Source organism: Fusarium sambucinum, chromosome II (genome assembly GCF_050947815.1).
Source record: "Fusarium sambucinum isolate potato_lamoka chromosome II, whole genome shotgun sequence".
Classification (NCBI taxonomy): Eukaryota; Fungi; Ascomycota; class Sordariomycetes; order Hypocreales; family Nectriaceae; genus Fusarium; species Fusarium sambucinum.
Genome location: NC_139293.1, coordinates 3737888 through 3765747, shown reverse-complemented (window position 1 = coordinate 3765747; position 27860 = coordinate 3737888). Strand labels below are relative to the sequence as shown.

The 27860-nt window shown below is 46.5% G+C and overlaps 11 protein-coding genes across 11 annotated transcripts; 5 read left to right on the top strand and 6 right to left on the bottom strand.

Annotated features, from left to right (window-relative positions):
• Window positions 1-195: 195 nt before the first annotated feature.
• FSST1_008125 (cytochrome P450) lies at window positions 196-1920 on the bottom strand (the record flags this gene model as incomplete). The annotated part of the gene is made up of 5 exons (XM_083224976.1): window positions 196-349; window positions 413-579; window positions 659-976; window positions 1031-1822; window positions 1873-1920. The coding sequence occupies 5 exons, from the start codon at window positions 1918-1920 to the stop codon at window positions 196-198; spliced, it is 1479 nt and encodes a 492-aa protein (XP_083084086.1).
• A 554-nt stretch (window positions 1921-2474) lies between these two features.
• FSST1_008124 (uncharacterized protein) lies at window positions 2475-4396 on the bottom strand (the record flags this gene model as incomplete). Its single annotated transcript, XM_083224975.1, has 3 exons — window positions 2475-2965; window positions 3015-3725; window positions 3781-4396. 3 exons carry the CDS (start codon window positions 4394-4396, stop codon window positions 2475-2477), a joined length of 1818 nt encoding a protein of 605 aa, XP_083084085.1.
• Window positions 4397-5135: 739 nt separating this feature from the next.
• On the bottom strand, window positions 5136-6960 carry FSST1_008123 (cytochrome P450; the record flags this gene model as incomplete). The annotated part of the gene is made up of 2 exons (XM_083224974.1): window positions 5136-5885; window positions 5947-6960. The coding sequence occupies 2 exons, from the start codon at window positions 6958-6960 to the stop codon at window positions 5136-5138; spliced, it is 1764 nt and encodes a 587-aa protein (XP_083084084.1).
• Window positions 6961-7784: 824 nt separating this feature from the next.
• On the top strand, window positions 7785-8960 carry FSST1_008122 (uncharacterized protein; the record flags this gene model as incomplete). The annotated part of the gene is made up of 2 exons (XM_083224972.1): window positions 7785-7978; window positions 8033-8960. 2 exons carry the CDS (start codon window positions 7785-7787, stop codon window positions 8958-8960), a joined length of 1122 nt encoding a protein of 373 aa, XP_083084083.1.
• Window positions 8961-9747: 787 nt separating this feature from the next.
• On the bottom strand, window positions 9748-10696 carry FSST1_008121 (chitin deacetylase; the record flags this gene model as incomplete). Its single annotated transcript, XM_083224971.1, has 3 exons — window positions 9748-9914; window positions 9962-10326; window positions 10392-10696. The coding sequence occupies 3 exons, from the start codon at window positions 10694-10696 to the stop codon at window positions 9748-9750; spliced, it is 837 nt and encodes a 278-aa protein (XP_083084082.1).
• A 2152-nt stretch (window positions 10697-12848) lies between these two features.
• Window positions 12849-14698, top strand: FSST1_008120 (uncharacterized protein; the record flags this gene model as incomplete). Its single annotated transcript, XM_083224970.1, has 5 exons — window positions 12849-13165; window positions 13217-13484; window positions 13540-13938; window positions 13995-14315; window positions 14369-14698. The coding sequence occupies 5 exons, from the start codon at window positions 12849-12851 to the stop codon at window positions 14696-14698; spliced, it is 1635 nt and encodes a 544-aa protein (XP_083084081.1).
• A 525-nt stretch (window positions 14699-15223) lies between these two features.
• Window positions 15224-16081, bottom strand: FSST1_008119 (uncharacterized protein; the record flags this gene model as incomplete). Its single annotated transcript, XM_083224969.1, has 1 exon — window positions 15224-16081. The coding sequence occupies one exon, from the start codon at window positions 16079-16081 to the stop codon at window positions 15224-15226; it is 858 nt and encodes a 285-aa protein (XP_083084080.1).
• A 966-nt stretch (window positions 16082-17047) lies between these two features.
• FSST1_008118 (uncharacterized protein) lies at window positions 17048-18468 on the bottom strand (the record flags this gene model as incomplete). The annotated part of the gene is made up of 2 exons (XM_083224968.1): window positions 17048-18330; window positions 18393-18468. 2 exons carry the CDS (start codon window positions 18466-18468, stop codon window positions 17048-17050), a joined length of 1359 nt encoding a protein of 452 aa, XP_083084079.1.
• Window positions 18469-19302: 834 nt separating this feature from the next.
• FSST1_008117 (cytochrome P450) lies at window positions 19303-21057 on the top strand (the record flags this gene model as incomplete). The annotated part of the gene is made up of 3 exons (XM_083224967.1): window positions 19303-19435; window positions 19488-20321; window positions 20372-21057. The coding sequence occupies 3 exons, from the start codon at window positions 19303-19305 to the stop codon at window positions 21055-21057; spliced, it is 1653 nt and encodes a 550-aa protein (XP_083084078.1).
• Window positions 21058-21321: 264 nt separating this feature from the next.
• FSST1_008116 (uncharacterized protein) lies at window positions 21322-22086 on the top strand (the record flags this gene model as incomplete). Its single annotated transcript, XM_083224966.1, has 1 exon — window positions 21322-22086. The coding sequence occupies one exon, from the start codon at window positions 21322-21324 to the stop codon at window positions 22084-22086; it is 765 nt and encodes a 254-aa protein (XP_083084077.1).
• A 3647-nt stretch (window positions 22087-25733) lies between these two features.
• On the top strand, window positions 25734-27257 carry FSST1_008115 (uncharacterized protein; the record flags this gene model as incomplete). Its single annotated transcript, XM_083224965.1, has 1 exon — window positions 25734-27257. The coding sequence occupies one exon, from the start codon at window positions 25734-25736 to the stop codon at window positions 27255-27257; it is 1524 nt and encodes a 507-aa protein (XP_083084076.1).
• Window positions 27258-27860: the final 603 nt, after the last annotated feature.

Here is a 27860-nt window from a genome sequence, read left to right as displayed (position 1 = left end):
AGACAAGAGGCCTGATCCTCAAATCAGATCATATGCATTCTAACGTGAGAAGAGACAACAAGTACAATAGAGTTTAGGCCATCCAGGTATGCCCCCCATGCCCCCACCAAGGAATACAAAAATCCACCTCTACATTGTACCTCTGGTTTTGAGTTTGACAAGTCCTTTCCTCCTTGATAAGGGAAATAGCCAATATCACCTGGGGACGAGGTACACGTTCAGGGGAGGTTTGTTCCATGCGAGATAGACTCTGCTTTCTTTGTACCAATTCTGGCTGCTTTCGGAAAGACGAATGTCAAACTCCCAAACTGTTCTTGCCAGCATCATGCGCATCTCTGCGTACGCAAGACTAGTACGTATGTTAGGTCTCTGTCTCTGAGGAGGGGCATTGTTGAGATAGCTGGGAACTTACTTCATACCAATACAATTTCGCGGGCCGATTGAGAAAGGCTTGACAGCATCAAGACGGTCATTTTTGAAACGCTTGTCCCCTAGCCATCGCTCAGGAATGAAGTCGTGTGGTTGGTTGAAATACTTTGGGTCGTAGTGCGTTGCCCACATGTCGTTCTCAACCAAGGTCTGTCGGATAAAGACCAATAATGTCAGCATCTGTTTTCCTAAACGTTTGCAATGCTCAAGGACTTGTTATCCCACTTACGTCCTCCGGAACAAAGTATCCGGCAACAAAACTGCCACCTTTGGCTATCTTTCGTGGCGAACCTCCACCTGCTACAGGCGGGTACATGCGCAGGGCCTCATCCAGAACTGCCTGCATGTACCTCAGTCCCTGCGTGGACACAAGGTCAATATCATCCGCTCGTGTGTAAGTAGATCGGACCTCTTCAGTCAAGAGGTCCAGTGTATGTGAGTTGGCACAGAGAAAGTATACTGCGGCAGAAAGCAGGGTAGCGGTTGTCTCAGAACCAGCCACGATCAAAACCGAGGCGTTGGATGCGAGCTCGTTGAACTCCATACTCTGGAAGAAACAGTTAGACCAATAAAAGTACTAAGAAGTATAAGAAGGACCTACTGTTCCTTTGGATTTCAGCCCTTGTGTAATCTTGCCCACGAAATCTGGTCTGTCTGTTTCAGTATCAAGTCGCTTGCGCACCTTCATGCTGGCAAGCTCTTTGTTCTCTGCAAACTTGGTGAGAAGACCTCGAGGAACCAAAAGACCAGCGTAGGGGGCAATTCTGGGATATCGGCCTATCTCAGCTAAGAAAGCAAGACTCTTAAGACTCTCAAAGGCCAGAGATACCCATGGGTGGTAAGTAGAGTTGTCAAGGCAGCTGAAGGACTCTCCAAACGCCAAGTCACCGATCATGTCAAATGTCGTAAAAGTATACCATTTCGAAATGTCAACTGTTTTTGTACCATTGCATGATTGCTCATGGAGACGTTGAAATAGCTGATTGACATATGCTTTAAAGGTAGGCTCTTGTTCAAGCATGGCCTGAGCAGAAAAGCCATATGCGAGAGCACGGCGGAAGCGAGTATGGTTCTCACGATCGCTACCAACGATGTTGTCTCCATTGGATTGTACTGAGATTGGATCCTTACCATGTTCAGCTTCACCTGATTTGCGATGACCACGAACATCCTTCATGGCATCTGGGTGATTGAATGAGAGCATGTTTGGCCCTATTCGTACAACTGGACCATACTTCATATGAAGCGCAAGATGCCTCTTGTGAGGCAGTCCACAGAGCATGAGGAGTGTATGGGGAATTTGTGTAACGCTATTGAGCCAGGGTCCAGGGAACTTGCGCAGGGGGTGGAAAAACAGGTTGTACACGAGCAACATTACAAGATATGCAAGCCACTATAAGGCCTAATGTTAGAAGTGTCCAGACTCTTGTAATGAGAACATACTATGCCACCTGAAAAGGCCAACAACGACCACAGGGAGAATTGAAACATGATGTCTGAAGGTTCGAAAAGCGTAGGCAGAAAGATGATTGAGATGATTCGAATCTTGGTATTAAGTAAAGTGTTGGTCAGTTTATAGGTTTACACACTATCGTACTAGTGGTACTATCTGCTAATTTTCTATCAATTAGGCCTTGAGGCTCTGATATGATCCCTGAAAACCTAAACTTTCATCCGTGGCTGGCCTACTGGGCTTGCTGTGGAAAACATCATGCAGTCCCAAACTAGGCCCTCCATGCTCACCGTAACAACACCAACCCCATGGAACCGTATCCTTCGCCCGCAGTATTCCCATCCGCACTACCCGTTAACCCCTGCTCCAGCTTTTCCCAACAACATCGACACCTAATTTCCAAATCGCACTATTCAATTGAAAAGCTGCAGTTCTGTGCAACTTTTGGGTGATACATATTTATTGGCATAGTGTCTAGATAGCCAGGGCAAGCTTGAGTATCACTACTGTACAAGTTGCATGCTGGACGACTATGAGATATAGGGAGCCATTAGCTGTGGTATCTGTTAGCATTTCCCTTCCTCCTATAGCATCAAGCAACAGATGTACAATACCTTTCATTCTTTCCAGCAATTGATAGTATAGTTGGAGAGGGCTGTGATTCGGAATCACCCTCGAGTATGTCTTTAGCTGCGTTCTTTCTATCATAAAGTTGATGCGGAACGTGGTCGGTTAGGTAAGAGTCGAGGTCCCTCATGCAAATACTTGCTATGATTGGAATGACCCCTAGCGCCACGGCGAAATAGTAGACATTAGCATATGCAGCTGCGTAACTGTCTGCCATTGCTCTGCTGACTAGCTCGGAAATATTGGTCGTCATCCCGGGAAGAGCGTTGACAGCTTGCATTTGCCCCGACTTGGCAGCCTCAAGAAGACTGGAGAAAGAGCCCTGTGGATATCCCGTACCACTCAGTGCTGAACTAAGATGGGTGGTTAGTTCTCGCGGATAGCGGTTGGTGTAGACGGCAATGAATGCGGCGGTGAAAATGGAACCGCAAAAAGGTCGAGCAGCAGCGACAACAGCTGTTCAAGGTCTTAGTAAGATATCACCAGTAGATGCAGGAAAACATACAGAAAGCGACGCCTAGATTCTCATCCGTCGTAATGAACTGGACAAGCATCATGGTGACATCCTGAGCCCAAGCGACTATAAAGCCGGCAAGAAACGAGAAAGCAATGGCGGAGCTTTTGTTATCTCGGTTGATAGAAGACATGGCTCCTAGGAAAGCAGTGAGCCATATAGTTCCGACGAGTATCTGCAAACGGATGTGCTTGATAACATGGAAAAAGCTGCCCAGAGTCACAACTCCCGCCCATGTTCCAAAAGTGGCAGTTGCTGTCATCCATGCAGTCTCTTCCCAGCCCTTCAAGGTGGAACCGAAGATGTTAACGACTTGTTGAGGGTAAATAATAACGAGTGAAAGATGCATTGCGCCCATGATGGAACTGATGAGAAGAATACAGACAAAGCCACGGACATCTTTGAAGAGCTTGGGCGGTACCATGGGTCGTTCGGGGTTGCCATAAACCTCGTATAAGCCAAATGCAATGAGAGTGCCAGCGCCGGATGCTATGAGTCCGATGACCCTGGCAGAGTTCCACGGGTTGTTCGGTTGGCCACCCCAGGAAACACCAAGGAGAAAGAGTGATGTTCCTGCAGTAAGAAGTATGATGCCTAACCAGTCTACCTTTGCTAGTTCCGCCCGCTTGCTGGCGTCTTTGCCGTGAAGTTGCGTAAATGATGGAGGGTGATACCAGATAACAATGAGTGCGGTCGCAATCGCTGAAAGATGTTAACGCCATTACCATGGATTTGTCACAAGAAACAAACCACTTACAACTTATGATGATATATATGTAGAAAATCCAACGCCAACTGCCTTGTATACTGAGACGCTGACCAAAGTAGGGGCCCATAGTGGAAACAATATTGGGAATAGACACAAGAAGGACACCCAAGAACTTGGTTTTGTTACTCATCAACTCGCCAATGATGAGAGGAGATGAACCTGCTGGACCAGCGGCGACACCTAGCATTGTCATAGCAGCCAATAGAGCGTTGAAGTTGGTAGCTGTACATCCAACGATAGCGCCGATAATTCCCAGAACATGAGTAATAATAACAAATGGCCGTCGCCCAAATCTGTCGGTAAGACGACCCATCATCAGGATACTGACAGCTTGGCCAGTCGTCCATAGAGTTGAGAAGAGACTTGAATTTTCGCTTGGGCCAACATCCTGGAGTATATGGGGAAGAGCGGAGGATGACGCCAGTAGAAGAAAGTACGTAGCGACGACGTTGAGGGAGAAGGCTGAAAAGGTCGCCACAACGCGAGTTGAGCGATAATATCCGTCTGGTAGCTCCGCGGCTGAAGTGGCGAGAGCTTTCGCTCGCAGCCTGTCGTCTGACTGAGAGTCAAGGGTGAGCCCTTCTTCTGGAATTGTGACAGCCATCTTATTAAGATTGACCTAATGGATGACTTGATCTTGAAAATGAACTGCACTCAAATTTGTATGCTGTACTAAACAGTTCTGGTGGTCGGAGAGAGGGGAAAACACCATAGACTCCGATCCTTCCTATATATATATATTGGATATAGATAACCTTGTTTGGACGTTTAAGTTCTACTGTCACCCTACATCTCGTAAAGGTCAATACGCTCAACATCGACTGTCACTGCTCGTGGTTGCATCTTGGTAGTCAATTGCTTGAGGGCCGAACCGACACGGAAAGCTCGGGACTACATTCGAGGTACGATAAAGGAGCTATCTAGTCTAGTCTGTCGGGGTTTTCCGGCCATGATTGGATAAATGGGAAGCGAGAGCCCTGCAAGGCCAGGCGGAAGGCCTTATGTAGAGCCTAGAACATATACAAACTGGGCATGGTTCATCGGCTAACTATCCTTGGTTAGGACTGGATCCTTTCACTCATTGTTACAGTAAGCAGGGGGCGGACTTTAACATATGCTGAGTGGCCGAGGTATGGATGAACAAAGACAAGTGAACATTTGAGACAGCCTTAACAGAAAAAACAAGTGTTCCGTGGTCAATTAGGAGTTAGATGTTGATATATCCAACCTGAATTCTCATGCTCAATTGTTGTTACGTGTAACGGAAAATGTGTCAAGAAAGCTGCGCGCCTTGTGGTCAAAAGCAAACTGCCTGGATAAACCAGTTCAAATGATATATAAGTCTACTCTGGTGTTGTCAAATCGACCCTTGCCAGCCTGATGTAAGAATGTTCTGGCATGCTAGTCAGACCTTCGATGGTACGGTAGCTAGAGAGTTCCTTAGGACAAGGCAATAGCTCAAAGTTCCATATCAAGATAGCAATGGACGTTTTTAGCTGTTGATAGCCTAATCTTCTACCAAAACAACCACGCGTCCCCAAGCCAAAGGCCAATGTTGGACCAGCCAATCCATCAAATTCCGCGTTCTCAGTCACATCATTCTCCCTCACATCGTTAGCTGGCGACGCCTTCTGTCCAAGCCACCTTTCAGGTCTGAATGCTGAGATGTCATCGTTATCCCAACTTTGGTCCTTCTTCTCACCCGCAGCCTGGCAAGTTTGGCTTCTTCTGCTCTCGTCGATCTCAAAACCGGGAGTCCAAACACTGGGTCCATGTGTAAGAAAAAGGACATCAGTTCCCTTGGGTATGTGGTATCCTAGGATCTGGGTGTCGACCTTGGCCAAGCGTTGAAGTGCAGGCGTTGCTCCTGCGCATCGAAGAGTCTCTTCAATAACAGCTTCAAGGTAGGGAATTCGGGCAACCGCAAGCTCTTGGAAGGTGGGGCTACGCTTCTCATCTTTTGCCTTAGGGAAAGATGACTGCAAAACCTGTCGAAGACGCTTCTGGACACCGGCGTTGTCCGTGAGGAACTTCAAGCCCCAAAGAGTGGTAGTACTTGTCGTGTCAAAACCTCCGAGGATCAGCCCGAACAACTGAGATGACGAAATGAATCAGTTTCTGTCGATACAGTTTTCTCTTCTTAATCGTGCTTACCTCGCCTTGCATCATGGTTGATAAATAATTGGGACTCCGATTTTCAGCTTGAGCCAGTGCTGTCTCACGTAGTACCATCTGCTCCACCGCAGAAGTAACGGACGGGCTATCGGACTTACTACCCTCCTTTGGAAGTTTGGAAACTGCAGATCGAAGACTACCACGCAGAAAATCGTCTCGGATCTTTCGGACCCTCCTGAAGTATGGCATGTTCATCGTCACCTTTGCCTGAATCTTGGCTATCGGTGAGCCTTGCAGACCTTGCGGGGCCTTGGCTAGATCAATTGTTGCATTGATAAGATCATCGAAGGCAACGTCAGGAAAGTCGAAGGGTTTAACGCTTTTGCTGATATGTCGACTGGTATGCTCGATGTTCCACTTTTCCAATATCTCGATCTTGGGAAGCGTGGTACTGGACTTGTAGTATTCTCCAAATGCAAAGCTGTACACAGCATCCAATACGGCACCCTGGATATCCTGGGTTGCAAGGAACGGAGATCCATCAGCAATTTTAGCTTTCAGTTCCCATACTCGCACAAGTCTCATGATGTTAGCGTGGAATGCGGGCCCTGCAACCTTCTGGATAAAGGACGGTAACATGACATCTTGGACGAGTTTTCGGTGCGTTCGAAAGACCGCATTCGTTTGCTCGTATATGTGATGGTCGGGTATCACGTCTTCCAGAAGACCTCGGATGTTGGTGGATCGATCAAAATCCTTACGTCGCAGCATAATATCCTGCGTCTCACGAAAATCTGCAAGGATAACGGTAGGACGGTTTAAGGGGCTGAGAAACAATTGGATGATTGGCGATTCGAGATTCTTCATTTGTTGGATGATCCAGTCCATATGCGTTTGATTATTGGCCTTTGTACCCTGAATCATAGCTGGAATGTCGCCGAAAAGACTCTGCAAAGCAAGCGGGTTGTGAGGAATATCCGATATTGGCTTTGGAAGTGCCCACTTGTACAGCAAGTACAGAGCAAGCATTACTAAACAGAGAGATAGAAACATGGTGACTGCTTCGTTCAGTATGAGATTGAAGATATGGATGCCATAGAACAAAAGAGTATGATTAAGTTATTGAATAGCAGCACGACAAGAGAGGGAATCTCCAAATGTTGTGCAACGGGATGGCTAAGGATTTAACATATTACAAGCAAACTTAAGATGGATCACTTATCTCAGAAACTACCGAATCAGAAAGCCCTTGATTGGTCGTGCAACTTCCGCACGAGGAAGAGGCTCAACGTATGGATGAATACCTCGATGGACTTCTGCCTTACTTTCAATTCAAACGCAATCCCTTAACGACTACCCCAGCGTCGTTAGCTTTCCTGTTGTCCATAAGGGCGGCCTAAGGCTTGTTGATACACAGTATGATGACTGCGTACCTAATGCCCAGTCGAGGTTAGACCACTATGAGTGCAGTGAAAAGCGTCTGGCCCAAGGCCTCCTGGCGCGATCCAGGGCCCTGGTTTATATCCACTTTGTGGTAGGCCTAACCCAAACCCAATTCGGGAGGCCTGGATCCCTGACCTGGCCAATGATGTTGTTTGCAAGATGGTTGATCAGTCTCCATTTCGTCAATGGGAACAAGGGACGTGCCATTCCAAAGTCTGTCTTTGACGGATCGGATGAGGCGGTGGAAAACAACTTTGACACGGCCTACCAAGTTACCAACGTGTACCGGACTTTCTTGCGAAAAGACAGCGTTCCGTTTTCTGCAGAACGATAAACCGTTCATCTAGCAATATTTTCATCTCTTAAATATCTATGTATCCTCTTTCCAAAAAGAATAAACAAGCATATTTCTTCATCATTGAACAGTATACACGATGTTGCCACAAGTTATTCTGAACCACCTTGGTTCTATTGGCGAAGCTGCCTCAACATGGTTCGCAGAAAACGGACATCTCGGCTCTGCCGCACAATGCCCACCCTTGCCTAAGGGAGATCTCAACTATGACATATATATGGGCTATCCCGAGATGTTCGCATGGGACAAAAAGCGTTGCGTTGCCTACGTTAGGTATTTGATCTTCCACTGTATAGAAGATGTTTCCTGCTAATTCCCTACTTTAAGTAACCTGTACAACGCCACAGTCAGTACTTGGGACCCTTACAAGTCTGTTGTTCTTGACACCATTCATTTTCCAGGTCTCAGCCACCCTGGCAATTCAGCCAGCCCTAACCCGCTGCATGCTAGCGGAATTATCCTGAGACCTGACGCCTATCATGCCGAGACTCTTGAAGTCGTTATTGATAATGGAGACGCCTTTTACAGTGATGGCTTCAACGTGTCGGGACCCGACCACTTGATGAGCATTGACTTGAAGACAAAGGAGGTTACCAGCCAGCTGCGTCTCAACAACGGCCTCTATGCCGGCTACGCGGATGCCAGTCTTGGGCCTGATGGTAACACATATGTCCTTGGAACCTACTCATCGAACATTCTGCGGGTGACTCCAGACAAGGAAATCTCGACTTTCTACGTTGCCGAGCCCCTCGGACCACCCCGGCTGTACGGCTTCACCGGTATTGCTCATGTAGGAGATGCTATGATTGTTCCTGACAACATCATTGGCCAGCTCATCCGCTTCGACGTCCGTGACAAGGTCGGCACTCCCGTTGTTATCAAGCAGACTCCTTACCACGAGTTCAAGACTGCCAACGTTCTGCATTTCCCAGAAAGATACAACGACACAATCCTTTTGGTTGCCGAAAACAAGACACCGGATTACCCCTTCGGTGGCGTGTCAGTTTATCAGGACAAGACTAAGCAGTTCAACGAGGTTGAATTCTTGGGATTCCTGCCCAGTCGTCTCGAGAATGCCTTGACAACTTCTGCCCGACAGATGACCGATCGTATTTACGTGGTTGCGCTCCCTATTGACGGTGCCAACATTACAGTTGCTGGTGAGAGCAGCAGGTTTGTCTTTCAGGACATCACTGAAGAGGTGGATTTGATGATCTCCCCCGAGAGCAAGAACGAAGCGCGTGAGGAAATTTGAAAGGCATAACAGTAAGAGGGTGGATCTTATGTCACATGAAATGTCACTATGTAATTACATCCCAACCAACATGTAGTTATCATGTATGTATTGCTGTTATAGGCTCAATTGTTATTGTAGAAACACTGCATTACATAGACGGTAGAATGAATATACAATGTATGATCATCGAAGCCTATTTAGTATTGATTGCCCTTGACATCTACCTTGTACGGTTTTAGTGACACGTTAAATAAATGATGTACATGGTTACTCGAACAAGCCAACTAGTATCCTAATGAGGTTCATGGTGAAGTGCTACTTGATACAATGTCAACTCAAATGTAGTTGGCCTTGGATTCAATTATGGTCAAGTTGTCCAGGTTGGGTGTTCAGCTTTGTGGTGCGAGGTTCATATTGCAAAATGGGCTAACAATATCAAGAGAATGTATTGTAGAGACCAACCTAACGGCGTAACTGGCTACTGTTCGCTACTATCTATTATGATTATGTCTTCATAACACTGTGTCTTCCGTAGTAATACGGAAACAATAACTATCTGTCAGCTCTGTCGTTGTATTACTACTTAAGTAAGTCTCTCTTCATCATTACTAGCGCATCTGAACGTATTTCTTCATGAGTTCGACGTTTTTCGGTTTATAGAATATATGATCTATTGTCATAATAAACACAGATATCACAACGGTGTCGTGCTCAAGTATGCAGTTACAATCAGAAAATTAACATTAATGAAGTTGGGTACTTGTTTTGTCGTAACACATATTGAAGTGAGGACGCCAACGACGTCTTAAAAAACCATTTCCAATCTCTCAGGTGCAGGTGTGTGAATTACCACAACACTGTCGTGACTTTCTGTGCTGTTCCACTCCGTTGTTTCAGACCCTTTCCCGGATCCTCCCGAGACCCGATACCAGTTTGGCTCAGGGTCTCCAAGACACTCTCCAACTGTGACCGCTGGATGAATGTTAGCCGTGTTTTTCAACTTTTATCTGCCATATTACCTCTTTTTCCGCTTCTTCGCGTCGCTTGGATTATAAGGGGGAGTATGTTCTCCACGGTGTTCTGATGGACATCATGCATGAGAACAATCGAGCCTCCATGGCTTAGGCCAGCGTTATACGAGTCTAAAGAAGGTTCGGCACCGCCAAAAGACGAATAGCGCCAATCGTCGGTGTCGATATCAGCAATCACTACTTTATACCCCAGCTGACCAAGGACTTGGAGTGTTCGGTCGCTGAAGCTAAAGTACGGGGGACGCATGTAGACGGGGTCCTTACCTATCATTTGAGTGAACTCGTTACTCAACAATGCCATCTGTTGCTCGACATCATAGTCATTCAAGCCTGCGAGATCAGGGTGGCCATAGCTGAGTATATGTGTTAGAGTCTTGGCATTGCATATTTTGCTGTGCTGGTATTTATTTGTACTTACGTGTGTGAAGCAACCTGGTGCCCTTCATTGATCATCCTGTCAACCGTGGATTGGTAATCCTCAATGTTCCCCAGGTTATACCCATTCAGGAAGAAGGTAGCCTGGAATCCGACTGCAGCAAGCTGATCGAGTACAGACTCTGTGTACACGAAAGGGCCGTCATCGAAAGTGAGCGCGACTGTTCCGGGCGTGGTACAGCTGTAGATGGCAAAGCCAGCTGACAGGGCTCTCTTCTTGGGGTATGTTGGGATTGCCAGAGTTGTGGCCAGATGGCCCAGGGAAGCAAGAATAATTAAACCACGCATTATGAAGTTGAAATTAGTAAAGAACAGCGTCTCAGTCAGTAGAACAAAGTAGAGAGCAATTGACAAAGGTAGTTGTTGCAGAGGAGGAGTATGTCGTTCTTTATTTGCTTAATATACCTATTCTTATCCATCATCAAAATCGGATTTGGTATAATAACAAAAATATCTTCGTCATCGTATATGCAAGGAGAAATGGTGAGAAGCCATTATTGATAAGGTTCTTGGGTTTCCAGAGCGACAGGAGAGTTGCGGAAGTTTCTTGCAAATGATGGCTGTTGTGGCTTGGCGCGAGTATCCAATAACATTCCGGAATCATTTTCGTGGTCTGCCAATAGTTCCGGGATGTCTGAGTCAAAACCAAATGATAAGCCGATCATTGTCTTGACGCGTCCTTTCCGCTTCTTGGCAAAAGCCGCCTTGCATTCGATCAGATCGGCCCTTGATCTACGAGACTAAGATCCCGTATTTTCAATTTTGGGTAGACAGTGTGTTCATGCGTCAAGACTCGACAAGTGAACTAATTCGGACCGACCCGACTTGTCTACCACCATCATGATATCATCTAAACCCTAGACTTTAAACATCATGGCCCAGTTCTTACACATTCGGGTATTCCACGACGAGAACCTGGAAAGTTCTATGTTCAGGCATGCAATTTTTCTGACTTGGCTTACCCTACGTTGCCTCATTTTTTATCATCCCTCAATCAGCCACCACTCAGAAAATCATGTAAGGAATTAATCACAAGGACGCTAGACTTGGTACTCCTAAGTGTTGTGTTGAATCCCTGTTGAAATTCGTTTGAGATACTTTGGGAAACAATTATGTGTCAAACTACTGTTCAACACTTCGCTTTTAACGTGATCGATCAGAGGCAGGGGTTGATTAACTTAAAGTACAAGTTCTCTATCACTGTGGGCCGTGTAGCGTATGTAAATCCGCTAGGCGCGTAGGTCTTCTTGTTAGACACTTTCATCGACCAATCATTTGTCCAAGCCACATCATCTGAGATGGAAGCCCTGGTTAATCTGTGCACGACTTGACATTTTGCACATGAATGAATTACTTAAGTAGTCTTTCATATGAACAATATTGAGATTTGTTTAAAAGAGGGGCATAGTACCATGTACTTCTTGCTCCCAGGTAATTGTATTCCTATACAGAAGTTTTGCCATTCTCTCGCCTTGTATTTTTCTAAATCTTGATCCAGGCTGGCAAGGTCAGACCAAGAGTCGCTTGGTCTGTCCATCTGCTCCAAACAGTCGACAGTCTAGGGAATCGTAATTTGTGTTCAAAGTAGTGGAAGAAGGAATGGGAAATTGGTACAGAAGATGCTACGTGATTTTATATACTACACAGAGCAAATCAACAACTGGTATCTAAGCACTGCGCGCTTAACAAAGCGGGTTGATTTGTTGATCAACCAACAGACTTTTAGCGACGCCCAATGTAATCTTTGTTATCTAACAATGGGATTCATCGGTCTGTTGGTTTGAACATATTTGACTTGATGGAAATTCTACCGCCCATAAACGCTATTTTTGACTGGCTTCAGTTAGCGCCATGCTTCAGTTGAGCTGAGTTACCTAAATGAACCCGAATAATAATTCCCTCACGCATGCTTTGGACACCATTAATTGAGTGCATGAAGAACAGAAAATGTGAAGATATCGCGTTCATAATGAGCCTTTAGTATGAATCGTTCTTTTTAGATTGAGGAATCGTTTTTTTAAATAATACACTTGGCTGCGAAGTTTATGATGATCTTCTCAATATACAACTAGAAGGATAACGAGACGGTATATGCAACCTTTCCTGATTAACTTCTACGATACTCAACTCAATCTTTACTGGTCCTGTCAATATTTACAAGGTCTGTATCCGATGACGGAGTTAGCCATGCTACGTAGCATCGTGAGAAATGCACCGTTTGGGTTACATGTCCGTTGATCGTCACATCCCCCCTCTTAAGCTTGATAAGAAACCTGGAGAGACGGAGAACTTGCCGATTGATGATTTTAGCAGGTAGAAAACCTCGCAATTCTTAACCTAATATTTAAGCATCTTCATTGGGTTTCATTCTCTGTCTTCTTGGATCCGACCATTCTTTCACCTTCCCAGACCGAAAATCCTTTACACTGCAACAGTCGCGATGCGCAAATTTGCCTTGGTCCTTGCGGCCTTTGGCGTCCGCAACAGCTTGGCCGTTTCCCCATATATTGATTCGCTATCAGACAATGCCAAAGAACTTTTCACCGAAAGTATGGACTGGCTGGATACATATTACGATAGCAGAGCTAGTTACTTGTACGACTTTAGTGCTGCAGCGGCTCTTCGACACGAGACACGAAGTTCGGCATGGTATGCCTTTGGACTGTTGGCTCGAAATAAGGGACATGATATTTCTGAAGCCGAGAAGATCATTCGAGGTATTATAAGTGGGCAGTATAAAGATCCTGCTGACGAATGGTGAGACCTTCATACACCCTGAGAAGATATTAATAGCTCACAGAGATCAAGGTACGGCACATATCAAAAGGCACCAGAAGAGCCTTTGGTAGGATCAAACACCTACCCTGCCGATATATACAATACATGGGATCCCAATTGGAGAGGGTTTATTGGAACCACTTTCATCATGGCTCTAGAGGAGTTCCCTAAGCTCATCAGCAAGCCAACACAGGAGTTAATGCTCGAATCCCTTCATAATGCGACGAAGGGTGATGAATATCGCTTTGGTAATCTCGACCCCAAGAAGGATAACTTATACCCATCCTATAGCAATCCAGTAGGTCATGTCATTTGACACCGAGACTTGTACAGGTATTAACCATTAATCACAGGCCATTATGCGAGCTTTCATGTCGGGTTGGACTGGCCGACGTCTCAGAGAGTTCAACATGACAAGGAGCGGTGAGAGGTATGCTCAAGACATCATTGACCTTTTCAATCGTGCCAACACTCTATCCGAGTTCAACTCAGGCACATACACTGGTGTCTCTTTGTACGGACTCACATTGTGGAGCAAGTATTTACCCAAAGATTCAATCATGACGAAGAATGGACCCGGCATGATCAAGCACACCTGGGAGGCAGTTGGGAATCTCTGGCATCCTAGCATGAAAAACATGGCTGGACCGTGGGATCGCTCATATGGATACGATATGAACCGCTATCTCAGTTTGATGGCTCTCTGGTTTTGGGCTTTCATCGGAAAAGAAAATTCCTCTCTCATTCAAAAGGTCAGATACCACAGCGTCGATGTGATTGCCCCAGAAGCTAATGCAGAGTATTATAGCCACAAGTTATGTCACATATGGCTGACTATGCATGGGCACCTCTCTTTGCCGCATTGGCCAAAAGTCATCAGAAACTGATCCCGAAACAAGTTCTTACGGATCTTACAAGTTTCAAGGGAGAACACAACTTCACTGCTAGTACCTTCTACCCTCCGTTCGACACTGTTCCTCGAAATATTTCCACTTGGGTATCGAAGGATCTCACAATTGGCGCACAGTCCTACCGACAGATCTCTCTTGGTGGGCCTGCTCAAAGTCAGGAAGCCTACAACCCTGCCGTCGTTCAATGGGAGACAGGAAAAGAGGTCTCCTTCATTTCCGTAAGTTACCAGACATAGTCTACCAAGAAACACAGTACTAATCTGGCGAAAAGCTGTACCCGAGTGAGACAGCTCTAGATGTCAAAGTCAGTCCAGGTAAACTCCGTCTCTCATACCCACGGGGAAATTCCAGCTCGGTCTTCACTTTGCTTGTCGGAACATTCATAGGAAAACCTACGATTAAGGGCTGGGACGATCTGCCAAACCTGCGAGTTAATGTCTCTGGTAATACCGATCCCGATTTTCAGTTGAGTTTCGGTGGTGCATTTGGTGGAAGCTCCCAGACTTTGAGAGATTTCGAGTTATGGAACTTCACCTATACTATGCCTAGTGGTTTCCAAGGCGTACCAGCCTTGACATTGGACCTGGAGATATCGCTTTGACTCACATGTGAATTATAGTTCACCGGTAGCGAGTCAATCACGTGTAATACCTACAACGCCGTCCGTGGAATGTAACGGCAACGCTCCGAAAGGTCGAAGCTGATTTTTATAAGTCAAGTGAGCATTACAATGCGAGGGCGACACTAACAACACCACTGGTAGGACAAGCAATCTCTTGCTTCGACGCAATTTGAGCAATTCAACATTTCAAGAACCCTTGAATTGTTTTACATGTCTTGATGATCTAAGTCGGAATTAATATCGTCACAAATTTGGATCTCTGTTTCACGTACAAATAATGACTGTAGTGATATTAAGATGTATTTTTAATGCAAACAAACTATCAAAACCCAGCCTGTTTACTTCTCACGCCAACCCTAATCAGTTGCAATGCCACCAAATGCACATGGTCCCGGTACAGCTCATTCTGGTCCCAATGTCAATGGCCTCGTGCAATCCTCAAGCGAGACAATGTAATTTCTACCGTGTTCACTGTCTCTGTCGTTCACTCATTGACAACCTGGCCTAGCGCGGCAGCAGCCCGCCCTTGTCCGACTTTGCACCAAGCTTGCCCTCATCGATGTATTTTTGAAGAAATTCGACAGGGGTGTTAGGCAAGCCTCGCTCTGCGATATAGTGCTGCTCGATGAAAGACACAGTATCGAGACCAACTGTATCCATCATAGCCACGGGACCCATCTCTTTGGCATACCACATCTCCTTCCAGAGGCGTTCGATCTCCTCAGGAGTAGAGACCCCCTCGGCAAGAATGTTCAAAACTTCTCTCTTGATAGCAGCCCAAAGACGGTTATAGATGAAACCAGTCGACTCTTTGCGCGCCACGTAAGGATGGAACTTGATCTCCTCAAGTTTCTCATACAAAAACGGGAAGATACTCTCATCTGTCTCCCCGTCTGTCATGAGTTCGACAACACGGTAGTCAGGAGGTATATAGTAGTGCATATTTAGGACACGTCGCTTCGTGTCAGGTCGGAGATCTCCAACCATTTCTCTAGACTTGTATGAGGAGGAATTGCTGCAAAGGATTGTGTCCTCCGTTGTGAGTCGTTCTAGATCGGCAAATGTCTCAATCTTGATGGGAAGCTTCTCGGGCACAGCTTCAATGACAAGCCAGGCTTTTGCAACAGCCTCGGGCAGGCCTTCAACAGCTTGTACAGAGCCACGGATTGTGGAGTCTGAGTAAACTGACATGTTGGTGTTGCAGTATTCCACAGCTGCTGTCCTCTGTTCAGGGCTTGGATCACGAATGACAACATCATATCCGCTTGCAGCCCAACCGCAGGCAATGCGGCGTCCGAGGACTCCTCCACCAAGTACAGCAACAATTCGGCCGTCAGTTGAGGGTAGAGTAAATGGGTTCATGGTTGTGGTTTATAAATAATAGGTAGTTGGGCGAGTTCGATTTGTCGTGTCAAAGCGTGGTTATTCGACTATGAGTATCTGAATCGATAAGAAGTAGAAACTCGTTGTGGGGTTTGTCAAAGGTGTCTTGTCTTATACGTGATTCCATCGAAGCATTGCTGTCGGGATTTATCCGATCGCGCTCGATCTGAACGACCGTCGATTCGGCACAGCAATGTGGAAGCTACATCAGAGCAACGCGGAAGCCTGCGGAAGTAAAGAATGAGGCTCAACTCAGCTCAGAGTCCCGACACTCCGACAGCTAGGACCAGCTCGTGGATGCATACACGTAAGAACATTTGTTGCGACAAGCTTTGCCACGCGAAGTCTTCAACTATGTCGGCATATTTACTGTCCGCGTTATGACGAATATCGGGCTTCGCCTTATTTCAATCCCGACTTGTGAACCTTGCCTTGCATGTGTCCATGATCCACGATTTGCATGAATCGGATCCGCAAAAGGGCTGGATCGATCCTCAAAACTCCACACCTCGGCAGTGGGAAAAGTGGGTTGCATTGGCTTTAGAATCTTCGAAAAACAGCATGTTGCCCACATGAAAATCTTGACCAGGCGGTTCCATCCACTCGTGCATGCTGTTGACCAGTATGATCAACTGTATACGAAAATCTTCACACTTATTCAGCATGTTGAGAATTGTCATCATATTCTAAAAAGCTCACATTGTTTTGATGTCATCATACTCCACAGACCTTGCACTGAACTGCATCAAGGCTAACAACCCCGAACCTGTCTCGTATGTAGACAATTGATTAAAGTAGATATTGAGAGCAATACAGTTATACTCTATGATATAAAAACAGCATCAAACAATGCAACGAGTTGGTCTTATACTGTAAACGGTATTGAACACAATGATTGCTTTTTATCACTGAATTCCCTCGGCATTATCGAAATGGTTAACTAGTTTAAAATACAAAGATCTGATCCGACATCTTCGCCGAAGCCCCAGGCTGCTCATAACCCAAGCCAACAAGGGCTTTCTTAGATGCGTTTACCATTCCTGGGGGACCGCACAAGAAGACCTTAGAATCCATGCTAGGAGCAGGCATCTTCTCCTTCATCAACTCCTGGGTTACATAACCCGAGCCATACTCCCAGTCGCTGGGGGGTTCATCTAGTATGTAATAAACTTTGAAGTTCTTCGGGTAACGTCTGGCGAATTTGTCTAGTTCCTCCCGTAGAAGGATATCCTGCCCTGTCCTGTTGGCGTAGATCAAGGAAATCTCCGTGGTGTCACGGTCATGCTCACAAACGGCACGGATAACTTGAAACATGGGTGTGATACCCGTGCCACCAGCGATCAACCCGATTTTCTTACAAATGTTTGGTTGATACTTCATTGCTCCCTTGGGACCTCGGAAAAGAACCTCATCTCCAACCTCAAGATGGGCAAGATAATTGTTGGTCAGTTTTCCGTCCGGGTACACTTTGATGACCAGCTCAAGGATGCCAAGGTCGGAGTTGTTTGAGACAGGCGTATATGAGCGAGCAACAATTTCTCCCCGTATGTCAGCCTTGATTGTGACGTGCTGCCCAATAGGCAGGCCGAGCACCGTGCTTTTTGTCGGTAGACTAAAGGTCAAGCGAAGAACATTTGGTGCGATTTGGGTTTTGTTGACCAGAGGAAGAGGAGAGTAGGTAACGGGGTCCAACAGTCCTCGCTGTAGGAGAGTGTCTTGCTGAGTTCGCTTTGGCACTTTCATGTGCGCAGGATAGCTTGTAAAAGGTTTGCTCTTCATAGCTAACGAGGTGAAACGTTGAGCGAGTACCGCGTTCGTAATCGCAAGAGATCCACCTCCGACAATTATGCCTTTGATGAAGCTTGAGCCAGTCGAGTCATTTCTCAAAGAAGCAAGCATCCAGTTTGGCACACTGAGTTGGTGACGACGACCGAAATAGTATGCACCGATGCCCGCCACAAGAACAAAAGTAAAGTTTGCCAACGATGACAGAGAGGAAGATCCGTCAGCTCCGGTCTTAGGTGTGGTAATGGGAGCGAGTGGCTTCAGCTTCGGCTTCTTCTTCTCAAAACCCTTGATCTTGCCAATACAGAGATCTTCCATGATCTCAAACGCATCTTCTGAGTGTCCAGCATTATCAAAGTCTTCGCTGGCATCAATGCCAGCTGCTTCAACCAAGACATCTGCGCCACCGGGATGATCTCTTATATATCTAGTGACATCGTAAACTGATAGGGATTAGCTGTATATCTCACCTTGGGGGAGAGAAGAGAGATCGACTTTGACTTACCGTGGCCGTGTATTGTTAACCACGCATCGTCGGGTCTATTGTGCTCAGCCACTTGTTTGACAGTATATTCCTCCATGGTAGTTGACGTATGCAGGATAAACGGTCACTGAAGAGGCAAGGTGAATTGTTAAGTGATACCAAGAAATAAACAGAACAAATTGGGTTCCAAATTATGTATTGAGTGTTTCTGGTGTGTGATTCACTTTAACAGCTCAGTGGAAAGAATAGATCACTGTCATTGTCCATGTTCCAGTCTTGCTGATAGATGCCGATAGGCCTTTCATCAAAAGAATGAGTTCAGGGATCATTACCATGCACACAGCGGGCCGAGATACAGCTCCGTAGTGATCCACTCCTGAAGCCGAAGCGCGAGCCCCGTTATGGGTCCTACCCAAACCGAGGCCGGTCTCCGCTTCGGACTCGATCCCGATGGGTTACGTGGCCCATAAACAAGGCAATTCCGCAGTCTCAGATCCAAGAGTGGTCTTTGCCTCCCTCTGGCATTGCTACTAATTCCGCACAGTTGCCGCAAGTGCCGAGAATCAAGGGCTCATGCCAATGGTGATACTGGCGTTGGCCAATGGCATGTGGTTTATTCACAAGACCCAGAAATCTGGAAAGGCGGAAACAGAAGAGATTGACAGATGTAACGGTAAAATTTATACCACCGAAAACGTCATTCTTTACCATGATGTCCACGAGCCTTTTATTCTCCACGCTGTTTTCGTATCATGGGTTGCATGGGGCGTTTCAAGCAAGACGTCAAGGCAAAGCTCCTATTTGTCATGCTGCAGTATTTATCCCAGCTTCCAGATTTTCTTTATAATTAATGTCGGACTCTTGGTTTGTTGAGTTAATTCTAGAGTTGCAATTAGTGTTTGAGTAATTTGTTTCTTTCCAAATATTCATGATGTCAACGAAACAATTCTACCTGTTGGGTGAGGTTGCAACAACCGCCCGAGAGATTGAACTACCGCCAGCTACAGATTTTGAGGAGCTACAGAGCATTGTTGCCTCCCATTTTGCCATTGTAAAACCTAACAGTAAGCACCGAGTTGACTTGGACTTGGAATTTATCACTGACCTATGATACAGGTGTTGGCTTCGTCCACGATAACCGAAAACTCAACGTCGTCTCTGAAGTCCTCGAGGTAGACGAGCCCATAGCCATTTGCATCAATGGCAACGCCGTGAGAGACGTGCCTGGGCCAGCGGGTATCCCGTACTTCGGCAATTATCTCGAAATTTATCCTGACCACCTTGGTAATCATCAACGACTGTTCGAGAAGTACGGACCGCTCTTTACCACAAGCAGCATGGGAAACCGTCTATACCAAACCAACAGCGCTGAGCTCTCGAATATTTTCCTTTCTGAAGACCACTACTTCACCAAGGACATTGTTCCTGGTCATCCTTTACATCCTATCAAGAACCAAGAAGCAGGAGTTTTCTTGGCTGATACAAATACCGAACAATGGCGGCTTGCCCATAAGTTCCTACCACCTGCGCTGGGGCCAAAGGCTGTAAGGCATTATGCACCCACTATGCAGCGCACAGTTGAATCGTCATTTAAGGTCTTTGACGGCCTAGACCACAAAGGTGAAGCATGGAATGTATACCAGTACATGCTTAAGCTTGGCTCTCAAGCTGTCGGCAAACTCGTCTTGGGCATGGATTTTGCTCATTTTGAGCAGGTCGACTCGCCGTTACACGAAATGGTTCTCAAGATCGCCGAGAATCTGGAGTTGAATAAGCGTGTCTCTTCTATGGGTGCTTGGTACGCCCAAATGCCGTTTGGTGATCCGAAGAAGGTCCGTCAGACGATGGCCAGGATTATGGAGATGATGGATGAGTCGATCGCCAGAGCCTCCAAAGGCCAGGAAGACCTAGAGCTTCAAGATGCAGCTCTCAAGGCGGACAACGTTGTCGGTAAGTCACAAAGAGAGCTTCGTGCTTCGTTATATGCTAACCATGGACAGACTACTTCCTCCGTGCCACGGATAACAAGGGCAATAAACTTCCACCTTCACAGTTTGCACCAGCTCTTCTCGTTGCTACCGCGGCCGGCTTTACAACCACATCATCCTTACTATCTTGGTTGATTTATAGTCTGGTCAAGTACCCAGGCAACCAAGATCGTCTCCTTCAAGAGCTCATTGACAACGACTGGGACGAAGATACTCAAGTCACCGCCGACACAACGAGTAAACTAGCATTCCTCGACAAATTTATCAAGGAAACTCAACGTCTCCATAATCCATCATTCCAGCCCGGTCGCACCGCAAAGGTTGATATGATCCTCCCAGGCGGGTATCGTCTCCCGAAGGGTGCAGTAGTCATCTCAGCCCTTCATCACATGCACAACAACAAAGATGTATGGGAGAATCCTGGACGTTTCGACCCCGATCGTTGGGACACAGAACAGGTCAAGAATAGACCCCCTGGCTCATATATTCCATTCGCAACGGGGCCAAGAATGTGCGTCGGATTCAATTTTGCGTTGCAGGAGATCAAGGTTTTCTTACCTAAGCTTGTCTACCGATACAAGTTCAGCTTGGCGCAGGATGGACCGATTGAGTATGACCCTTACTTTCAGTTGATTCGACCTAACAATTTGTATGTTCATGCCGAGAAGAGATTGAAGTGGCCGCCGAAGTCGGAGTAGTCTCAGCACTTGGGAATAAAATACAGATTAGATAATGAAGCGTATTATGTATATTATCCGTCAACCTCGCACATTCATTTACTATTTAGGCTTTATCTTGCCCAGTAAATGTTGACTGTGGTATGTTTTAGCCTATTCCATAATGGTATTAGCTTCTTGACGAATAAACGGATCTGGCACCTATACTACTAACCTGACGACTTCGTCATGACAAGACTCCGTACTTTCACATGACTATTCAATCCCCAAGGTTGCGCTCCACCGATGGATTCCTCCTGGGAAGCCGAGTTCTCATCATCTCGACATGTTCACAACAGAGGCTCACGTAAACCTAAATCACAAACCGCTGATATCTCAAACATCTTTGGCATTTATGAAGTCCAATGCGCAAAGGCTGAAAACATAGCTCTGGAGCATCGATCGCCCGCAAAGAGGAAGAAGCCGAAACGACAATCTGGACCGAGACTTACTGTTCAAAGTTTCATCTCTGATGAGCAAGGACTTGTCGGAACTCTTCATTTACCGGGCGTTTTAGATGCCGAGGTATTCATGTCCGGGAGTCGAAAAAAGCTGCAAGAAATCCTAGATGCCGAGAACGCATCCGAGGAAGAAGACTCAGGCCCCGGAGAAGACCTTGATATGGAACACGACAGCCATGATAATGAAATTGAAGGCGAAGCAACTCCCAACAACGCCGACCTCTCCCAGCCTTGTGAAGCTGCAACTGAGAGCCATGGTTCTGAGATTTCTACCCAAGAAGCCAACGAGCAGTCGAGGTTCAAAAAGTTTGAGAAAAACACCTTTCGACAACCCAAATTTTGGTTCTTTTGGAAAGGATCTGTTCTTGTGTTACCTGGGAACACTGTCCAACCGAGCGCAGACAGCATGCAAGACTCATTGCCTGACGAGCTGCAGTCTGGGATGGGATACATTGTCTTCAACGGGAACGGGTACAAAAGGTTCCATGGCACTATCAGCTGCGAGTTACTTGAGTGGATGGATATCCCAATAAGCGGTCGAAAGAAATAAAGTCAGAAGCTGTTCCTTGTTCCTCAAGATCCTTTCAAGTCATTGACGTCATCAACGTCTGTTGCAAATTTTTCATGTCGAGGTAATTACTTCTTTTACATATCAGGTGCTCCTCCTGTGCCTCAGAAGGACCTGATAATCATCACCTATGACCAGTAACTGAGTACGCTGTCCGTTCCCTTTAGGTATCTGTTTTATCACCTAAAAGATACCACTCAAGGCTTCGATATTGATATGACACACCGTGGATTGAGTATGTTTGTAACATCTATCACAGGTTGAAACAGATATATGAATTTAAGGGCAGATGCTACAAGTATCCCTGACTTTGTTCAAGATAAAAATTGCACCACTGATTTTGGAGTGCGATTTTGATTGATGAATGCGCCAACATGTCTGCCGTGGCAATACGTTCCGTAGGATGTTGTGTAAGCTCAACGAGATTACCCAAGACCGACTATGCTTTGGTACTTGCTAGTCTACAGTTCAATATCCACCCTGTTTTGGGTGATTCACTCATGGCCTCAAGTACTGCGTTTCTGAAACTATGTTGATTAACATTGAGACACACGAACATGGAAGTACTCTGCAACCATGAAAAGAGATAACCTTTCAGTGACCGCGTCGATGCACTATTAACAACAAGTATCCAGCGCCGTCCAGATTTGAGTCTAGAGTCTAAAGAACACCGCCACCTTTACTGTATGCCGGTTTCGCTTATGAGCAGGGTATACAGCGGAGGGGTGCACCGAGTGAACAATATCCAGGCCAGTCTGTGAACCATCGGAACGATGTACATGGAGAAGTGGCATACCACAATGATCTAGTCAAAGGTCGAGACCAGTAGATGATCAAGACGTATTGAAACGGTGGACATCGAATTATCCTCACAAAATTCAATAGAGCCATCGTCGTCCTAGATATCAGTAGCTATTCCGCGTAGTGATAACTTACATGGCATTTCAATGGACCTGATCACAGTTCGGTCAGTGGCTGTTACCTTTTGACTCAATCCCCGCAATTTCAGATGCAAAACAAAGCTTTTTGTAAAGTCGTCAGTTTGAATGGTCGACTCTATGGATATCACTGCAGGATAGCGAGTTCGGGTTAATGGGAATGGGTTGCCTGGTGCTTCTGGCCCAGAGATGACTTCCGAAGCGATATCGAATCGCGTATATCTAGCGCCGATGAGAGAGTCCATAGACTTGGTGTTACATACGGTAGTGGGTGTCCTTACGGACAGTAATGCCAACCACATTGGCCACTAGGACGAGTAAATATAAACCCTGACGATATGTTGATGGTAGAGCGATGACACGGCCAGCTGTGGATCTAAGGTTGTGTTAATTTTTATCCAACATTTGTCGAGGTGCGCTTACATATCGGCCGGGAACTCTTCAAGCCCAATAAATGCAAGGCTGGCATCGTATCTCAATCGGGAAATGCTGAGAGATGGGTGGATTGACGTCTCCTCCCCGGATCACGACTTTATGCGTTGGGCTTGCACAACGTGCGGCTGAGCAGTCAATAACCATGCAGAAGAATGATGCTGGCGTTGCGTGATTTGCCTCATACAAATGTCCACCGTTAACGTTGACCATATCCAGTCATCATACTAATGCAGGTATTCAAATACGAAAGTCGACCTGTTTCACATATCACGTGTTAGGCAGCCTACTGCTGTTGCCATTTTAGGTGAGCTTTGTTGGAGGAGAAAGTCTCCGAACAAAGCTAAAAATACTCTAAGCAAGACTATTGAATGTTGTGCTAACTAATGTGACGTGCTAACCACACCAATGATCATTAGCAAAGGCTTAATTACTGTGTATGCGGAGATGAAGAGTCGGAAAAGAATAAATGGCAACACGCTTTTGTTTCTACTTGTTTTGTATTATTGCCTGATTGGGCAATTGGTCCAGCAAGCGTTACCAATGCTAGACGTGGCGTGAGGATTCAAAAAGCAGTCCACTTTTGCAGAAATTGGATTAGATAGAATGCAATCTGATGCTTGAATTATGCATAAAGGTATGAATAATAACAAGGGTATTGAGCGGGCACCAATCGCGATTATCTCCAAATCATGTACACGCAATGCGCGGCAGCAAGATTCGTGACATTGCATTCATCACGTTTCACGTCTTCAAGAGGCGTCTGCATGATTACGTGCTCATATACCAGCCACTCCAAATCAGCTACTAAAAAAGACTCCAAAACAGATTGTGTATGTCCCGATGGGGTCACAAAGCTGGATAGGTCAAGAAAGGTAATCAAGGTTAACCCTGATCGAGATGGCCTCTTGAAAATACTGCTTAACTCAATTGTAAAGAAGCGGCAGTCAGTTCATCAACGGATAGGAGTGACAAGTTTGAACTTTAATTCTACGCTAATAATAGCCATATCCGTTAGTTCACGCTTTTTCCCTGTCTAGCTTCCTCAACGATCAAGATGAGGAGAGGAGAGGTAGTCTTTGGTTAGTCTTGGTGTTGACCGTTGCATTTTCCTCAACGTTGAGGCCCGATATGGCTTGATAACCGCATTCCTGAGCTTGAAGCTGTGTGTAACGTCTGAACTAGATCCTAGTAGTCCCATGCAGAGCTCGTTACGTCTTTTTCAATCTATGACTACGACAGTGGTTGGCCCTAGCAGTTTTAGAGGCCTGCACAACTTGACTCAGGTGTCCGAGGGAAAGTCACTAATTTCTCAAGTAATGTCCGCAACAATGGGACAACTAACTGTTTACTGGACCAGCAAAGCGCATAAGTAATCTTTCTCGTGTTCAGATACGTAAGCATCTTCACATCGTACAGTGATTCGCCGGTTCGATCCTGCTGTGATCCATGACCATACTCGCGGGTCACGGACATTACTTATGCCCGAGACACCATGCCGAACCAATCGATCAATTGTGCTTCCCCAAAGTGGAGTTGTTGGTGCCCTGCGAGGACAAAACATTGCATTTTCAACTTCAGCCTCAGGGGCACTTCGATAGAAAGTAAAGCTTGTTTTTCCACCTGCAATCTGCATACACAATCATCACATTCAATAGCGCCATGGACTATGCAAGAATACACGCTGCTCATGGTAAGCAAGCCACCAACAACGATACAACTATGACAACACGATGCTAGAAAGTGACGATTTTGACTGATTACGACTAACAGTTTCGATCTCGTCCCGATTTCACGACACTCTGCCATACCCTCCCTGCCTAGCCAGGGTGAACCTAGATGGGGTGGAAGGCCTGCAGAAATTAGATCTGTTCCATTCGGTTGATTATTTTCAGATCAACGCATCATGATGTGGGAGTGTAAGTTTCCTGCATTGCCTAGAGGCAAGCCGACAACATCTTCTGCCAAAGCCAAAGTCAGTACGGAGAAATGACCACACAACACTGCAAGTTAGCATCTCGATCTCCCCTACTCAAGTTTCGTTACCTTACTTCATGTTTACGGTTTGAGTAGCATCGAAGAAGGATATAAAATGGGCCTGTTCTCTCGCTAAAATCACTTCTTCTTCACTCCTCATCCGCCTTCCATTCTCACAATCACTCTTCTCTTCTAGTCTCTTCACTCGCTCAAGAGATCCAATACTTTTCTTTCAACCGTTTCTTTTCAACACAGCACTAGCTGCGCTGATATTCTGCAAAGATGAAGCTCTCTGCTATTGCACTTTTGGCTTTGACCTCAGGCATCGCTGCTGCCCCGGCAGCTGAACCTGGCAGAGAAGTTGATCACCGCGACTATGGCTATGGCTGCAAGCCTGACTACGACCATAAGGGTCGTGGAGGCAAGCATGATTATGGTCAGCCGAAGCCTCACAACCCATGGGAGCATAAGCCGGGTCGCGACAAGGACCACGACTACAAGCCTCCTGCTCAGCACAAGCCTCCGCCCAAGGACTACCATAGGCCTCCCAAGGATCATTATAAGCCGCCTACTCAGCCAAAGCCATGGGAGCACAAGCCAGGCCATGACAAGGACCACGACTACAAGCCTCCCAAGGGTCACCACAAGCCGCCCACTGAGCATAAGCCTCCGCCTAAGGACTACCATAGGCCTCCCAAGGATCATTATAAGCCGCCTACTCAGCCAAAGCCATGGGAGAACAAGCCGGGCCGTGACAAGGACCACGACTACAAGCCTCCCAAGGGTCACCACAAGCCTCCCACTGAGCACAAGCCTCCTCCCAAGGATCACCACAAGCCTCCTACTGAGCACAGGCCTCCTCCCAAGGACGAGTATAAACCTCCTCCTAAGGACTACCACAAGCCTCCCAAGGATCATCACAAGCCTCCCACTGAGCACAAGCCTCCTCCCAAGGACGAGTATAAACCTCCTCCTAAGGACTACCACAAGCCTCCCAAGGATCACCACAAGCCTCCTACTGAGCACAAGCCTCCTGTTGAACACAGGCCTCCTCCCAAGGACGAGTATAAACCCCCTCCTAAGGATCACCACAAACCTCCTACTGAGCACAAGCCTCCTCCCAAGGACAGCTACAAGCCTCCTGTTGAACACAAGCCTCCCCCAAAGGACAGCTACAAGCCTCCTACTGAGCACAAGCCTCCTGTTGAACACAAGCCTCCCCCAAAGGACAGCTACAAGCCTCCTGTTGAACACAGGCCTCCCCCAAAGGACAGCTACAAGCCTCCTACTGAGCACAAGCCTCCTGTTGAACACAAGCCTCCCCCAAAGGACAGCTACAAGCCTCCTGTTGAACACAGGCCTCCCCCAAAGGACAGCTACAAGCCTCCTACTGAGCACAAGCCTCCTGTTGAACACAAGCCTCCCCCAAAGGACAGCTACAAGCCTCCTGTTGAACACAGGCCTCCCCCAAAGGACAGCTACAAGCCTCCTACTGAGCACAAGCCTCCCCCAAAGGACAGCTACAAGCCTCCTGTTGAACACAGGCCTCCCCCAAAGGACAGCTACAAGCCTCCTACTGAGCACAAGCCTCCTGTTGAACACAAGCCTCCCCCAAAGGACAGCTACAAGCCTCCTGTTGAACACAGGCCTCCCCCAAAGGACAGCTACAAGCCTCCTACTGAGCACAAGCCTCCTGTTGAACACAGGCCTCCCCCAAAGGACAGCTACAAGCCTCCTACTGAGCATAAACCTCCTCCCAAGGACAACTACAAGCCACCCAAAGACAACTATAAGCCCCCCTACTAAGAGGGCTACGTTTGCTCAATATATGTTGAGCTATTCGAGGCACGTGCCATGCACTTTGATAGTGTAGATCTGGACAGCAGGGCTTCTACGCAAGCTTTCACTCATTCTTCTTATCCCTTGCATATCCCGACAGGGAGCGCTCTTTATTTCATGGTGGGCGATTGTAACTTGATACAACGGATGGCTAGGACTGAATGATTTCACTTCTTATACTCTCGTTAAATTACTTGATTTGTAGTTCTTAGTTTGTCGAAAATGAAAGGCACACGCAGTTATCTCTTCAATACTATTACATTTGTTGATTACTTAACCTGATTCACATTTGCTTTAGAAACGACGTAAGTCTATATTAATTCAGGACATCACTCTAGTTTCTTTTCATCTAATTGTACCAATGGTTTGGACTTCTCTCAATCGCAGTTTTGCGACATTGCAATATCCCATGAGACTATTCACCTATGACAAGCCTTCACTCATTGATGTGTACTACTGAGTTGTTAAGTTATACTCTCTGGAAATGGTTGGTTTCCTTCCTCCCTCACGTATTCGTTTTCATGAGAAGATCAAGACTCGCAATACTATAACGCGTCTGCCCTCTGCTGT